The following is a 15,717-nucleotide window of genomic DNA, read 5'->3' on the forward strand; positions in this document are numbered from 1 at the left end:
GTTTTTAAATGTGAACAACGTGGGCGGCTTTAGAGCAATAAAAATATTAAGGATCTCAATAAAAGACATCTCAAATCATCTTAATAGTAGATCTTCTTTTTTTATTGATATAACTGTATATGTTTATAAAATTTATAATTAAATTAGAAAGTGACACAACATATCTGAAATGTTTTTTATTGAGTTGCCTATACTATCACTTGTGTAATAGCAATGCCCTGTAAAAGTTGATTAGGAGAGTACAAACCCTCAAAATCCTTTGGCCGTTTTGTTGGGCAATCGTATTCGCGTTATGGAGAACCTGGCAATGGAGGTTGAAGCTCCTCCTCCTCCGCAGAGTAACGAAGACAATCAGAATTTCGGGTAGGGCACTGAAAAAGTCTCAATCTTTTTTGTCATATACATAGTTTTTTCCTCTGATTGTTGATTGATTCATTGTTTATTGTTTTTGGTTTAAGATGCGCACACTATAAAAGACGGTGCAAAATTCGTGCTCCGTGTTGCAACCAAGTGTTCTCATGCCGTCTCTGCCACAACGAGGCCACCGTATGAATCTCTCTCTGTTGAATTATATCTGCGTATTTATCTCTATATGGAACATGAATATTGGATGATACCCAGTTCCTCTGAGTTCCATTTGAGTTTGTTAGGGTTTGGCACTCTTTGGCTTGATTATTCCTTTTTTCCCCTTCCTTTTCTTGATTGGATTTGTGTGGTATTTTAGAGCTCGCTGAGCGACCCCAAAGATCGTCATGAAATTGTCAGGCACGATATCAAGCAAGTATGTTCAATTTCTCAATATTTCTATGAACACGGCATGAACTTCGCAATTTGTTTGCGTCTGTTGGTATTCAAGTTGGTTACATATTTTTTTTTTTTTTGCAGGTTATTTGTTTACTTTGCGACACTGAGCAAGAGGTGGGACTTGGTGGATTTATAGGAGTGTTTAATTTTCCTCTATATTTTGTGATAGAAATTTTCAACCCTTTTATTTCCAGGTTGCCCAGGTTTGCTCCAACTGTGGTGTAAAAATGGGAGAGTATTTTTGTGCTATTTGCAATTTCTACGACGATGATGTAAGTTGAGGAGTTTTAATTAGTCCGTTATTCCGAGTAACTAATATGTGGGAGAAATATGACCTCTTTAATATGTGATAATATGGTTGGATCCATTGCAGATCAGTAAAGGGCAGTTCCATTGTGATGATTGTGGAATTTGTAGGTTAGTAATAGACTGTGCACTCATCACCTGTTTGTCTATTTCAAGTCATTTGAAGTTGTGTGTAATATATCTTGTGCGACTTGACTGATTTGCTCTGGTCCAAATTGTGGATTCAGAGTTGGTGGACGAGACAATTATTTTCACTGTAAGAAGTGTGGTATGTACTCTTAATTCTCTGCTGTCTACATTATATATATATTTTTTTTCATCTGTTAATGGTACTTGATACATCTGTCTTTCAATCATATCTTCCATGAAGTTACCGCATTTGATTGCTGGTTTTTTCAATCTACAATTTTATTTCAAACTTACCTGTAATGTGGTGAGACATATAAACACTTATCAGCTTCCTGCATGATGTAATTAAAGGGAAGGGAATATTGGTTGGTGTCGGCAATGGTTGCGGGGATTCTGAGAACATAAGTTGGGCACTATAATGGTCATTCTTGATCTAGTACATGGAAGCATGGTGTGTTGAATGACCAAGAACCACATACAAGTCTAATGGCAAAAAAAAAAAAAGAAACTTCAGTTGTTGGTACTTGGTAGTTGTAGTATGCAGTCAATTCTTTTCATCTAATTTTGTCACTTGAAAAAGTACTCTCTTTTTCTTTCTTGTTCCCCCCCCCCCCCTCTTTTTCTGGGTTTCTACTGGTTAAGTGATGCTGGAAAAATAGGAATACAGCAATAAAGAATTGCGAAGTCGAGAATCAAACTTGTAAAAATAGAGAATGGACAATAATTGACCCTTCAGAGTCTCTAGGGTTTAATAATATTTTGCTCGTAGGAGTCTCTAGGGTTTAATAACCACCGAAATTCAATATCATTGATAAAAAACTTCCTCATACAAAGATTCTTAAGAGCCTATGTTTATTAGGTTTAGTGATTCCTTGTTAACCGTAATTCAAACATAATTTTCCTTCTAAAAGAAAGGTGCGTGTTCCTTCTGAAAAAGATACCGATTCTTAAAAAGAGAATAATTGTCATATGACTCCGTCATGAACTAGACTTAATAAAGTACCATACTAAAAGACTAACAATACTACTTAATTTTTATTTTCAAATTTCCTGCAAACCTGAAAATTAATGAATGCCACAACTTTTAGAAATCAAAGATGATAATAGAACAATACTTACTTATGGAAATGTAAAATAAGACCTAAACCTAACTAGAACAATACTTTATAACTTACAGAATGAACCATAAATCTTAAACTTCTTTGATTTTGTAATTTTCTCTTCTTATCTGCATCATTAAGCGTGTGAATTTCTGCAATTTAGACTGTTTCTGCTGTCTGATGCTTTCATATGATCACAGGAGCTTGCTATGTGGTGAATTTGCGTGATAATCACTTGTGTTTGGAGAACTCTATGAAAAATTACTGTCCTGTCTGTTATGAGGTTTGCACTGTGACTTCAATTGTATAAAATTTGGTCGTATATGCTCTAACAACTTTGCGTTATGCTAACAGTATCTTTTTGACTCGGTGGAAGTCTCAATAGTTATGAAATGTGGACATACAATGCATGATACTTGCTTTCTCAAAATGATGCAACAGAATCAGTAAACTCGAAACTCTATTTATGATTCCTTTTTGTGCATGTTCTACCAATGTTGAGTAAACACATGTCAAAACATTTTTATAGTATCTACTATGTGTTGGGTCCATTAACCAGGTACCGTTGTCCCATCTGCTCCAAGACATTGCGCGACATCTCTTATCAATGGACAATGTTAGATGCGGAGGTATTTATTTTTCCCCGTAATTGTTGGAGTTACACAATTGTTCTGTTTTAGTTTATGAACAGCTCATTTTTTCCACGCTCATCCAGCTAGCTTAAATTGACTATGTTTTCCTGAGGGATGAATAGGGTGAACTGATCCTCTGCTTCTCATAACGAAAATACCTTGTTGGTTCTGATGCATGGTAATCATTATTTGCTGAATAGCTATGCTGAACGATGGCAGACAAGTATTAATTTGGAAAGTCCTGTACAAAGCATTCTGTGGTTACAGATGTGCTACTTGGAATTTGTTTTGCATTCTTTTTTCATCATATCGTCTAATTTGGTTGAAATGTTACGTCCTAACCAGGATATGACTGGAGCTGTTTGTATCGGATTTCGATAGTATAATACTTTTAACAAATAGAAAGCCAGAAAAAACTAATGTTAAAGTAGGACAAGAATTTGCCTGAGACTTACTGTTTCTTACCCACTTCTTAATTTAACGTTCTTAGCCTTTTCTTCTCAAAGCTTGACATAAGATGTGTGTTGAGAATAATATGCATCCATGGCTACTAATAGTGGATAGTAAAGGCTGCAAGGTTTTAAATTAAAGGATCCTTAAATCTTTTTTGGAACCCAAGATAGTTTTGAGTTTTTGTGGCCAGTTATGCACTATGCAGTTGACACTGTCACTCTACTTAATTCTCATCGAGTTTATAAGTAAACAACTAACGCGCACAGGTTCCTACTTGTCCCCCCCTCCCACTGCAGGAGCACTGTGCATGAGAGTTGTTTACCTTTTACATGCGAACATGTGGCCCAATGGGAGAGTTGCAAGGGTACAACCTAGGGGTCACAAGTTCAATCGCCATCAAGTTTGTATGAAACAAATTGTTCATACTTATAATGATCATTCTTGCTCACGGACTATCACTGCATGAAACTGCTGATTAATTTAGTGAACTTGTTTCTTTGTAGATTGAAGCTGTTGAAATGCCCGAGGAGTATAACTATGAGGTGGTTACCTTGTCCTTGTTTTATTCTTTTCATTGTCTTGCTACAGCATGCAATTAAGGCCTCTCGAATATCTGATTTCTAGTTTACCTCAAATTTTTCACTTGTGTTTGAAGTATTCTTGGATTGCAACTGTGATGGCAACAAATAATTGGGTTTGAAGTATTCTGGGCAAAATTGTTCTTGTTTGAATTGACTGTTGCCAGGCATTGTAATGTTTTTTGGCATACTGCAGTCTTGTTTTCAAAATTCTTTTGTCCATCCTATATCTGAATGCCCCGAGTGAAATTTATGTAAAAAGCAGAATAAAGAGTTGCACTGGAATTTTCAGGTTTCAATCCTCTGTAATGACTGCAACACCAGTAAGGTCCGGTTTCACATTTTAGGCCACAAGTGCAGACAATGTGATTCATACAATACCCGGAGAGTTTCTTCTCCAGAACAAGAATGAATCGTCAAAACCTATCAGAAACAATAATTAGCAGAGGTTAGAGAAGATTCTACATTGTTTTCATTGGGACTTTCCATTCGGCAAGTGATGTGGTGGTATGTGGGAGGTATAAAAGTGAAATTTCCGTCCTTCATTTTTTTAGTCTCTATTATTTTTTCAGTTGAAGATGCAGAGTATTTAGAGTGCATGTGATGCGAATCCATTTTGAAACCTTGCTTTATTCCATCACTCTGTCCATTCAATTGTCACTTATAGTGGAAAAATTTTAGTCCTGTCATCCTAGTGAACCTTTGGAACACTGCTTAGTTTGTGGGATTTGACAACAGAATGATAAAACTTTGTGTCTTAAAAGTTATCCATTCTCCTCAGAGAGTCTTCATACCAGAAGGGTATAAGTAGATGCCAAATTTCTCTACAGTTCTCCAGTTTGTTGAAAGCATTTATAATTGAAGTGCATGAATATGATTGTCCGTGAAAAAGTTTAGAACAGACAATAATTATTAATTGCCTCTCTAACAACCGGTGCATATGTGGGTCTTGAATTTGTACCTGAAAACCTGCATGTGAACGGTGGGTAGCACACTAGTTTTGATTACAGTGGACCTGAAAGTGAGACAATTGTGGGTCAATTGACATATGATGTTTGATACTGGTCCTGATGTTCGAATTCGAACCACCCCTTTCCTCCTGTTTCTTCATGACTTCTGTATTATCTTCATTTGCATTCCTCTCCTCCTCTTTATAATCATCACATGCTTTTTGAAGTTTGGTTGAGTGATCAGACCTTGCTCTCCCCTTCACATTTTGTGATGCAAGTCTCAATTTCAAGCACTCAGGTATCCCGTTGAAAGCATAGAGAGAAGCCGAGAATTTCCTTTCATACTTCATCCTCTTCATAGCAGCCCTGAGCATTGAAGGTTCATCACCGCAGTATTCAGGCTCCACAGGTTCCTCAATCTCCTCTGCAATCTCAAAAGGAGAGTAGTAATATGATGATCCAACATTGTCCAAGAAGTTAAAATCCAAGGCCACTATATCAGTCCCTTCTTCTTCTTCTTCTCCATCTTCTTCTCCTCCCCCTCCCAAGTTACTATCACCGCTATAAGTCTGTGCCGCATCATTCCAGCAACAATCCAAATCCATTTCTTTACTCCCACTATCTTCTTTCTCTGTCAAACATGACTCAAGACTTGTTGTCATGTAGTCAATACTACTTGCACTGATGTTGCAATTGTTATTGTTACAAAAATCATAATCATCAGGATCATTGAGGAAATCTGTGAACTGGGAATTTGAAAAGTCTGTTTCTTCTTCTTCTTCTTCTTTGTACTCCTTTGGCTGTTGCTCTTCTTGCTGGTTGATCGCTGGAGAAGTAGGTGAAGAAGCGGTGCAAGAATTGCTGCCCTTTTCCGGAGACTCCTTGCTTCATCCTCAAACAAATGGGCAATTAGAGAGAACAATTCAAACATTGGAAGATATGTTGAGATCTTGTGCGCTTGTGTCTGTTGGTAGTTGGGATAGATATCTAGTATTGATGGAGTCTGCTTATCACAATGGTTATCATTCAAGCATTGATATGGCTTCTAGCATTGTATGGCCGGAGGTGTAGAACTCCAGTATGTTGGGATGAAGAAGGAGAGCGACAATTGTTTTTATTATGTCTCTAAGTTCCTCCACTTCATCTTCCTCTTCGGGGGACGCGTCCTCTTCCTCTACTTCGAGTGAACGGACTGCGTCTGACTCTGAAGTGAATATCATCGATTCTCCTACCCCCGGCCTTAACGAGGCTTCAGTCCTTCAGTTCTCTTATCCCGAAAATCCTACACCCGGCCTTAACGAGGCTTCAGTACTTCGGTCAGATTATCCCGAAGTTGCTGATCGAAGTGAGCTTCCCCCAAATCAACAAGCGGGGGGAGACGAGGTCGATTCCGAACCGACATGTTTATCCGGTTCAGGATTGGATGATCATGGGGTGTCAAATATCAAGAGGGACTTCGGTATCCCCTGGGCATGCCGTCGTATACCTTCAGACGAACACCCCCTTCATCCAAAGGAAGGGGAATTCGCCGTCTCGCTCCATTCCATAAAATACGGTGCAAGGATTCCATATCCTCCTGCATTGAATGAGATTTTCCTCTTTCACAACTGCATCACTGGGTTTAGTACCATGTATGACAAGTAAATGAGATTTAATTTTAGAGTGTCCTTCTCCCTAAATCTTTGCTCTTGTGATGTTGGTTGCCCATACAAGTGATGTATTTACTGAGCTAATCCTGATTTGATTATGACTGAACCGGGATGATCAATTCTGATAATGATATACACCTGTCTTGGTTAAGGCCGCTGCAGTATAATTTATTGCATTGTCATGCAGTTTTAATAACAGATGTTCAATCTTTTTATCAAATTTTTGTGTGGATCCCATGCTGATAAACTGACGGGATGTTTCTACTGCAGATCCCTCATTCGCACCTATCTCGCCGTAACAGCATGGACATAGCCAATTTCCAGCAACTTCTATGGAAAACAGCCCTTGTGACACAGCAAGACTGAAATATCTGCTTTTGCTAGAAAAGTATTTGGAAAATGAGACTGTTCTGTTCATGATCACTCTCTAAATCAAGCCAAAATCTTGAATGGTCATTTGTATCTTATATGTAGATTCATTCAAAGAAATATCAATTGACAAACACCAGGCATCTACCAGACATATGCCCTTTGAGACAATGGTTACAATTCTTCTAGTTCTATCCACCATTCCCAATTTCTAGGGTTTCTAATTTTATAATCTTGAGTGATTATGTGGCCCATTATTATTCCTCTTTCATTGGTTATCATCTTAATCAAGGTGATTACTGGTTATAACTTAATCCACCTCACTTGATTCCAATATTTAATTCCTTCTTGAGCAAACAACAGAAAAGTAAATCAAACCAACTACCTTTTTTTAATGGAAAAACCAACGACCTTTTCAAAAAAAAGTTGATGTCCACCTCTTCTTTTAGTCAGTTTTCTTCATTTATTGATGGAAGGGGGAAAAAAAAAAAAAGAAGTGCATTCTATTAGTTTTTCTTAACAAATTCTTTAAAAATAGAGATAAAAAGTGATTGTTATGCAAAAGATTAATGCTATCCACTCAAAATAAAACTTTCATTTTATCCTTGTGACATTAAAATAATCTTAATTTTATCCCAAATCTACGTAGCATTAAAATAATCATTAATTATAAATACACATGTAGAGTCTATTTAACATGCAACACTCTACATTAATTGCAATCAAATGGGGTCTCAAGCATTATTCTATGCAAAATAGGTAACACATAGTGAATCTGATGAAATATATTTTAAAGATTCTTTATGCACAGCAAGAAACTAAGGAAATTATTAAGGTCCATCCTCATGAAAAGAGTGGATCATCCACCCCTTTTAAATAAGTTTCATAGGTGAACATCTAGAGTGTTTTTTTTAGATCTGACGGTTATGAGTATCTAAAGTTTATTTTTTAGATCCAACGGTATTTGATGGGGTGGACATAAGGGTGGAGCTAAATGGGGTGCCTAAGAAGGTGCTAGAAACTGATAACAATTTTGTCCATATGCATGCTTTAGATCCTATTTTGTGAACAAGCTGTCCTGGTTTTTTTGTTCCTACTGGGATTTGAATGCGTACCCACAAAGAAACGGTAATCCAAGGCATTGATAAAGAAGATACTATTCAAAATGATTGGTTCACCAACAACAACAGCAACAATTCAATCCATGGAACCCCAAAATCAACAACAGCAAGAGCAAGAACAGAACCGTCTCTGCGATTACTGCAACCACTCTACGGCTCTTCTATACTGCCGAGCTGATTCGGCGAAGCTCTGTTTCTCCTGCGACCGCGAGGTCCACTCCACAAACCGGCTCTTCTCAAAGCACTCTCGCTCGCAGCTCTGTGAGTCTTGTTGCTCGTCCCCTGCTTCGATCTTCTGTGAAACGGAGCACTCTGTTCTGTGCCAAAACTGCGACTGGGACCGCCACGGATTGTCTTTATCGTCCTTGCATAATCGGAGGCCGATTGAGGGGTTCACTGGGTGTCCGAGTGCGACTGAATTTGTAGGGATTTTTGGGTTCGATGATGTTGGTGGAAAGGCTCTATCTTTGGATGAAGATAGTGATTGTGGTGGGTTAGGGGTTGATGGGTATCTGGATTTCTTGATGTGGGATGCCCCTGCTGTTGGTATTGATGATATGATAGCTTCTAGTGGTTCGGGCCATGATTTTCAGGCTATGGATGTTCCTCCTCTACCAAAGGCAAGTAGTAATTTGTTTCTTTCTGTTCCTTTTATGATTTGGGATTTTTTATTTGGTTGTCGAGAAAGTGGTGGAAAGAGAATAGTAAGAAATCATTACAGTAATTTTGATTTGGCCAACTGTAGAATTCAAGTGAGGTAATTGGTTCCTTATGTTCAGACTTCAGATGCTTTTTGTATTGGTTTTGAGGACTGTTTAACCTAAACAAAAAGGGGAAGAAAACCGTATTTTATTCGGACTTCAGCTTGGCTTTTTCTTCCCCTCTTATATTTTATTCGTTGCTAAGATCATGCATTCTTGCTTCCCAAAGTTCAATACTGCTTTTTTCAGTGGAGTTTTTGGCTACTGCGTCAACTTATTGAGATCAAAACTTCTAACAAGGATTGATGGGGAGTTTGCTGTATTGTTGTGTATAATACTATGAAATGAAAGCTTTTTGGCCATTTTTCATGAATTGTCTTTTTAAAAGTGAATATTCATGTTCTTTTCAAAGCCCTTCTTAATACGATATATATTATTCTACATATTTTGAACTGTTTTACAGCTTTTTATCTCAAATGTGTTGGAGACTTGGAGGGTTTCATAATTGAAACGGGGTCTTAACTGTTAAATACTTGTGAAGATTTTCCTTAGACTACTATAATTTTGACTTACTTCAGGTTATTGTTCTTGAATCAGAATCGTAATGCTGCTTGTGGGAAAGAAAAGGAAGAAATACTTCGTCAGCTTCGTGAACTGGTGAAGTTGGAACCCAATTTCAATTTCACTAGTGTAGATGTTGGGCCGATTAGAGGATTTCTGTCACTGGAGACTGGACAAATTCAGCACCATGGAGAGACACACAGAGACCAGAAACCTGATGCACAGCCAATTTCATTTCCTACTTGCGAGGTAACCTTCTCGTCAGTGGTTTTCACTAATTTGAAATATATGTGTGGGGACTATTTTTCTCGGGGTATTGAGGGCTTATAAACCATTTACCTGCTTATAATTAGACTGGAAGTAATGCATCTGTCGCTTGGACAGATCATTATTTTTTCTGTTTTTCTAAATTTATTTATTAGGTTGAACCTGCAGCTATTCATTCAGAATTGGCATATTTAACTTGTTTTTGTTTCCTTCATTTTACGTGTAATATGTTTCATCACTGAAATCAAAGGGATAATGCATTTTTCTCTAGTGCAGGATAATGTGCTTCAGTGGTTGAGTGACAGTGGTGAGGGTGCACCGGGTTTCTTTTCTTCTACAGTAGTAGGAAACCATTTTGAGGAAAATCATGCGGTTCCTGAGAAGTATTCGGATGGGGGCAATGGAAGTCACACTAGCAATACTCACGAGGGACAACCACCTGATTCAATTCCTACTGAGACCGTGTCAAATTTCCCAAAATTTGCACCGTGCGAGTTGAATAGCCAGGAGAGAGAGACTGCAATCTCACGATACAAGGAGAAGAAGAAAACAAGGAGGTATTACATCATCTTCGCCAATGTTTCTCGAATCTGTTTTTTTTTAGCCAGACAGGTGCATAAATCTCAAATATTAGGTTGGCGTGGAACTTGTCTAACTGGTTGCATGTTATTTGAATAAAGTTGATAATATATAGTGAGCACCAGTCAGGCATGTTATCAGCACTAAGTATAGTTTTGTGATGTCATGTAAACCGTCTCCTTTGCCTCATGGTTGTACTTCATTCTTAATCTGTTTTTTTCTTTTTTGTTGGGAGAACAACAGGTACGACAAGCACATTAGGTATGAGTCAAGGAAGGCTCGGGCAGAAAGCAGAATGAGAATCAAAGGACGTTTTGCTAAGACAGATCACTGAGTACTGAGTGCTGGTATGGAGTTGTGCCATGTAACCTTTTCCATCCATTGACAAGTGACACCACCCCAACTAAATCTTAAGGGTTACGGGTTCAAATTTTTGGAAACAACGTCTTTGTGATAGACAGGCTAAAACTGCATACTTGTCTTCTTGGGATCCCTCCTGCACTGTGAAAGTCTTGTACACTGGATTTGATATGAACATTGCATATGCATGAAAAATTGGGTTTGCATATTTGACTCTATCAATTGATTACCTTGCATTGCAAGAACACACCTACTTTATGTAAGATGAGACCTACACACATCCATGCTGTTTTGATACCACACCATCCTTAAATCCACTTTTAGCTTGTAAACTGACCCCATTATTGTGAAAAAATAACAGCAGACGAGCATGGCGTATCTATTTGGCAGCTTCGACTTAGGAAACAGCTCGAATTGGGTAATTGAGCTGGTGATGTGCAGTCCTCAAATCTACAAGCTGCGTTCGTGGGTTCGGGTGAATTGGTTGTTTATTTTTGCAGCATTAAGCTCACATATGATCAACTTTTTGGCAAATGTAGAAACTGGTCATTGTGTTTGGTTTCTCTTCACTTTGTACTGATATTTGGAATAATGATGTGTAGAGCAGTGTAAGCTAGATCAAGATTTGGTTTATTCACCCTGCATAGAGATGTATATATGGTGTCCAAATCTCTCTATACTTCTTAGATGATGAAAATAAGAAAATTTGAGCTACTACCAGGACGAGCAGTCCTCGTGTTCTAGCTGTGATATTGTTCTGCATCATCATTGTTCCGGTTATTATCGCTTTGAGTGGTTTGTTTTGACTCGAGTGTTTGCAGTGAAAGGGAATTGGATGCACCTTTGTGGCCACCCGCTGAATTTTATCCCAACTTACTCTGTCGTTAAATGATAAACTTTTATACTCGTGAACCCGAAGGCCCGAATTTAGTCCCATAGTTGGATACTATTTGGAGAACAACTCCAGCAATATTACACACTTAGTAGCTACCACAATGAAATAAGTCCAAACTAGTTACCATTAATGGTAGTCTAATCTAAGCTGATGAAGTCTTATAGAGCTTCAATAGAGAAAGAAGCACCAAGCCAAGAAAGGCAAAGCATCCAAGCAGAGACATGACGATTGCAGCAGTCATTTGATGACAGAAAGAACCAAACACATAGCAGACTTTGTTCCACTTTACGTGGGAATTCCCCGACCGGCCGATGAGTCCAACACCGATGGCAGCTCCAACGGCGGAGAACATCATTGATGTTATGATCAAATCTAGGATGATTAGGGCAAATGCATTGATTTTGTTCTTGTTAATGCTTGAGTATGCCAATGAAGCTGCTGCATATGAACATGCTATTGCATTTGACACCATCAGGTACCTGAAAATTCAAACAATAATTTTTGTGTTCTGGTTATGGGAGACTATTAAATGTAGAAAATAAGTATGGACTGACACGAAAGATACCCTCAAATTCGTATCTAATGGTGCATAAATAATCTAACAGAGCGATATAGTGTAGAAAAAATCTGACAGAGTGACGTGGAAACACTTCTACTGTCCGAACTGTTGAATGCAAATTTCAGACTCCGGGGAATTGCTAAGGGCCCAAATCCCAAGCTATTCCTTGTTTTACTTACTGAGCATTTTTATGCAATCCTGCCCTTCCTATCTTGGCATCTCCATACATATCAAATGAATAGGTAAGTTACCTAAAATCTAAACATGTATTCATGAGTTACTAAAAAAGTTGCAGATTTATTGAAATTCATGGGACTTTAGATTATCAAAATACACTTCCATGAGAAAAAATGGTTTGGCTCCAAATAACTAAGAGTTTTTTTTTTTTTTGGTATCCAAGGAACCACCCAAACCAATATGCCCTTTGAACAGCTGAATCGGCGTATTCCATGAGAATACTGACCTCGAAAACCATAGGCCATAAGTTCAAAGAGATAACCAACCAGGGTATCGTCAACTGATTCTCAGTAACATAGAAGTGGGACAAGTCAATGGAACCAATATTCCACATAAAAATATCCCAGTTGATTGGTCCCGATCTCGGACACCGTAAACGCCGAGTCTGGAGAGAAAACCGACTAGGCTATCACCAAATGATCCCAATAACATAGAGCTTTTCATGAATCATACAAGTTCTAAGACTCTCCATGGATATGCAGATGAAATTAAAAGAACGAAAGGAGGAAGAAGGTATAGGAGGAGGAACTTACACAAAAGCAGACATGTAATGCCACTTAGCAGTAACAGAGACATGCAGGGGAGGCAAGGTTTCTACAAGTCTGACTGAAACAGTTGTGGTCTCCTTGTCAATCCCAACCAGAACTGCCCCAACCAATGTTACTACAAACCCCAGTACACGTACTGCGAAATCAGCTCTACTTCTTCCTCTCCTTGGACTCTCATCCTTAACCATATTCTTCACATCTTTCACTACATCCATTCTTCTTTCCGCTCTGGTTTTAGGGTTTGTGTGTATGAAGAAGAAGAAGAAGAAGAAATACAAGAAAGTAACAGAGAGCTGGGTAGATTGTATGAATGGCATCAGTGGCAAGTGTATTTAATGCTAGTAATAATTTAATATCTAACCAGAGTAGTTGTAGATGGGATATTCAAGTTGGGATTGCATTCAATACATGGAAAAGTCACTCCAATAATGAAGCCAAAATTTTGTATGTGCTTTGATGAAAGGAATTTAGGTGTGTCACCTTAACTCGCTTGCAATTCGAATTGAGGATGGGTTTTTGGAGTTAGCTCATCGTCGCGAGATCGCATGCCCTTTATCCCGTCCATTATGGCACATGTATCGTCTAGGGGCATGATGGCTTGACATCATCCCCATTTTCCTTTGGATTATCACCACCAGTCAATCTACTTAGGGTTCCAAACTCAATTGTGACAATTAAATATGAGGGTGTCGCTCGTTGCGCCAGATTATTTGTGCACCCGTTATATACAAATTTGAGAGTCTTTCGAATTGCGGAGTTATTCTATTCTGATCAAAGATACTCATATTATGGTTATGGATTTTTGCTAAAATTGGTATTTGATGGGTTGATTTATTTTGGAAAAATGAAAAAAAAAATAATTATATCATGATAATGGCAACCCATTTGGTTGATAATTAAAGCATGATTAGACTAATGAACCGCTAACCAAATTATTTTTCAAATCTGTATGTGGCCCAGCTTTTAAAACATTGGGCCCAACTCGTTTGTAGTAAACCACTTTCGTTTTCTGTTCTTCTCAACCTCTTTAATGGACGGCGGCATGTTACGTCTGGAAACTAGAGTTCAGGCCCACAGTACTGTAGTATCACAACAAAAAAAAAACCTGAAGTTCAGGCCCATATGCACGCGAGCCTGACGGGTCGAGTTTAGATCCATATTTGTAAAGAAGTCTCACATCGATTGTTGATGTGTGGATAAGGGCTAAACCCACCTCCCACCCATTAACATCTTCTAGGCTTTTTTTCTTAGTTAAGTGAGTTGGGTCTTGACCCACTTACTAGTTAGGGAGAAACAAAGTCATAAGAATCCGATGTATTCATGAGAACCGAATTATCCATTGTGCACCCAAATGTATCCACGAAAATCTAACAATCCAAAGTAGACAATATAATTGGTTGTATGAGGGTGTTGGATTTACAACATTATCTAATGTTCAAATGATAAACTTGTACAATATCATTGTTGATTACCATTAAAAAAAAAAAAGATCTGAATTTAGACACATATCAATGTACGAAAAAACTTATAAGGGAATCCAACACAAATTTGCAAGGCAAGACAGGATTGAGGGATGTGTATGGGCTAGCCCATGGACCAACACACATTGTGGACCTTTTTTTTTTTTTCCATTTAAATGAGTAGATAGGACCATCATCCAGGAATCCATCTAATCTATACACCTTGAATTTGCCCTTCAAGCTTACCCCATTAATAGGCGAAATCCCATCCTTTCCATTACCTTTTGCTGTGGGGGAGAGGTGAGGATAGAAACAAAAAATTGCTCAGATTGGCTGATATCATCCACACATTGTCATCACACACACATATATACATGTAAAACAAAACAAAAGTGGGGATCATAAATTTTATGTGAGACCCATCATATCTATGATTGAAAAGTAGATTCACAAAGTTGATTCACACTTTTGATTCACAGAGGAGAATTATTCTATATATATATATATATATATTCAATCACATTCTCTTCTTTGTGTGGTGGGGACTGGAGGGTGTCAGTGATACGTTGTTGTCTGGCTGTCTGTCTGTCGTCCTGTCATGCTTCCTTTTCTTCTCTGTTTTGTTGACTATCTTCTGAAAATCTATAGGTTCCTTTGATCAATGATCATGTTTGCTTTTATATAATCTCTGTGGTTCATAAGAGCCCATCTGGTATTCAAAGAGTGAAAAAGTGGTTGGGTTTTCAGGTTCGGGTGAGGAAAAAAGAGAGCGCAGAATTAGCAAAAAAGTTGTCAAAGGCAGTCACCCCTCCTCCAATGTCCATCGAATCTATCACGTGGCACACCAGTCGAGGCTCCTAAATTAACCCAAAAACAAAGTCAGTACCTGTTAGAAGCGATTCTTAATCGCAATAACTCTTAATATAAGAGTGAAAAATCACGAGTTCAAGTCTCAAGATACTTAGCCCAAGTGTGTGATTATCACCCCGCATTGAGTTTCGACCTAAATCTCAACTTGTCCATAAAAGTTGCGGGGTCTTCTTATTAGGCTTTGAATTTCTCCACAACGAATGCTAAAACAGAGCACTCTGTTTAGGTTCTTGATATCTGTTAATCTTGTATGATTCTAAAGTAGAGGTCCAGCTAGATGGATAAGTACTTTCTATTAATCATTGAGAATGGCAATTTGTCAACAAAGAAACCCAGCTACCTAACAGTGATAATCATTAGCAAAGCAAAGCAAAACCACCAACTTTTTTTTTCTTCTAAAGATTGGGAGGGGAAAGGTTAGCAAGTAAAAGGACATTCTAATTTTTAAGCAGCTAGAAAAAGTCCATAAAGCCACTAGATTCCTCCTACAATTTTCACAGTTTAATCTTTCTTACTTTTAATAATTTTAAATATAACATTTCAATCATACAGACTACTGAGAATTTCGGACCAACCGGTTGAATCTTCA

General features: G+C 38.0%; 4 protein-coding genes across 11 annotated transcripts; 2 read left to right on the top strand and 2 right to left on the bottom strand.

Moving 5' to 3' along the window:
- The first annotated feature begins 166 nt into the window (after positions 1 to 166).
- On the top strand, positions 167 to 7,190 carry LOC119984755 (E3 ubiquitin-protein ligase MIEL1-like). Of its 7 annotated transcripts, none has more exons than XR_005464969.1 (14): positions 167 to 363; positions 459 to 546; positions 725 to 781; positions 886 to 918; positions 999 to 1,076; positions 1,178 to 1,221; positions 1,338 to 1,378; positions 2,540 to 2,622; positions 2,694 to 2,785; positions 2,899 to 2,968; positions 3,928 to 3,966; positions 4,295 to 4,429; positions 4,469 to 4,520; positions 6,872 to 7,190. XR_005464969.1 is itself a non-coding variant. In XM_038828855.1 (13 exons), the coding sequence occupies exons 1-12, from the start codon at positions 293 to 295 to the stop codon at positions 4,412 to 4,414; spliced, it is 816 nt and encodes a 271-aa protein (XP_038684783.1). In that variant the 5' UTR covers positions 167 to 292; the 3' UTR covers positions 4,415 to 4,450; positions 6,872 to 7,190. The 7 variants fall into 7 exon arrangements, 2 of the variants coding, with proteins under 2 accessions (XP_038684783.1, XP_038684785.1); XR_005464971.1 differs by having other exon boundaries at positions 4,469 to 4,509; XR_005464970.1 differs by having other exon boundaries at positions 4,295 to 4,509.
- LOC119984286 lies at positions 4,429 to 5,614 on the bottom strand. The gene is made up of 4 exons (XM_038828151.1): positions 5,065 to 5,614; positions 4,964 to 4,971; positions 4,797 to 4,826; positions 4,429 to 4,644 (listed from the first exon to the last, which is right to left on the bottom strand). Exons 1-4 carry the CDS (start codon positions 5,612 to 5,614, stop codon positions 4,429 to 4,431), a joined length of 804 nt encoding a protein of 267 aa, XP_038684079.1.
- A 798-nt stretch (positions 7,191 to 7,988) lies between the features above and the next one.
- On the top strand, positions 7,989 to 11,196 carry LOC119983344 (zinc finger protein CONSTANS-LIKE 13-like). 2 transcript variants are annotated; one of them, XM_038827019.1, is made up of 5 exons: positions 7,989 to 8,711; positions 9,390 to 9,602; positions 9,897 to 10,177; positions 10,443 to 10,546; positions 10,921 to 11,196. In XM_038827019.1, the coding sequence occupies exons 1-4, from the start codon at positions 8,136 to 8,138 to the stop codon at positions 10,531 to 10,533; spliced, it is 1,161 nt and encodes a 386-aa protein (XP_038682947.1). In that variant the 5' UTR covers positions 7,989 to 8,135; the 3' UTR covers positions 10,534 to 10,546; positions 10,921 to 11,196. The 2 variants fall into 2 exon arrangements, with proteins under 2 accessions (XP_038682947.1, XP_038682946.1); XM_038827018.1 differs by lacking the exon at positions 10,921 to 11,196 and having other exon boundaries at positions 7,991 to 8,711; positions 10,443 to 10,795.
- A 242-nt stretch (positions 11,197 to 11,438) lies between these two features.
- On the bottom strand, positions 11,439 to 13,069 carry LOC119983345 (CASP-like protein 1E1). The gene is made up of 2 exons (XM_038827020.1): positions 12,784 to 13,069; positions 11,439 to 11,933 (listed from the first exon to the last, which is right to left on the bottom strand). Exons 1-2 carry the CDS (start codon positions 13,011 to 13,013, stop codon positions 11,597 to 11,599), a joined length of 567 nt encoding a protein of 188 aa, XP_038682948.1. The 5' UTR covers positions 13,014 to 13,069; the 3' UTR covers positions 11,439 to 11,596.
- Between the last annotated feature and the right edge of the window lie 2,648 nt (positions 13,070 to 15,717).

The sequence above is a fragment of the Tripterygium wilfordii genome, chromosome 18 (genome assembly GCF_013401445.1).
Source record: "Tripterygium wilfordii isolate XIE 37 chromosome 18, ASM1340144v1, whole genome shotgun sequence".
Classification (NCBI taxonomy): Eukaryota; Viridiplantae; Streptophyta; class Magnoliopsida; order Celastrales; family Celastraceae; genus Tripterygium; species Tripterygium wilfordii.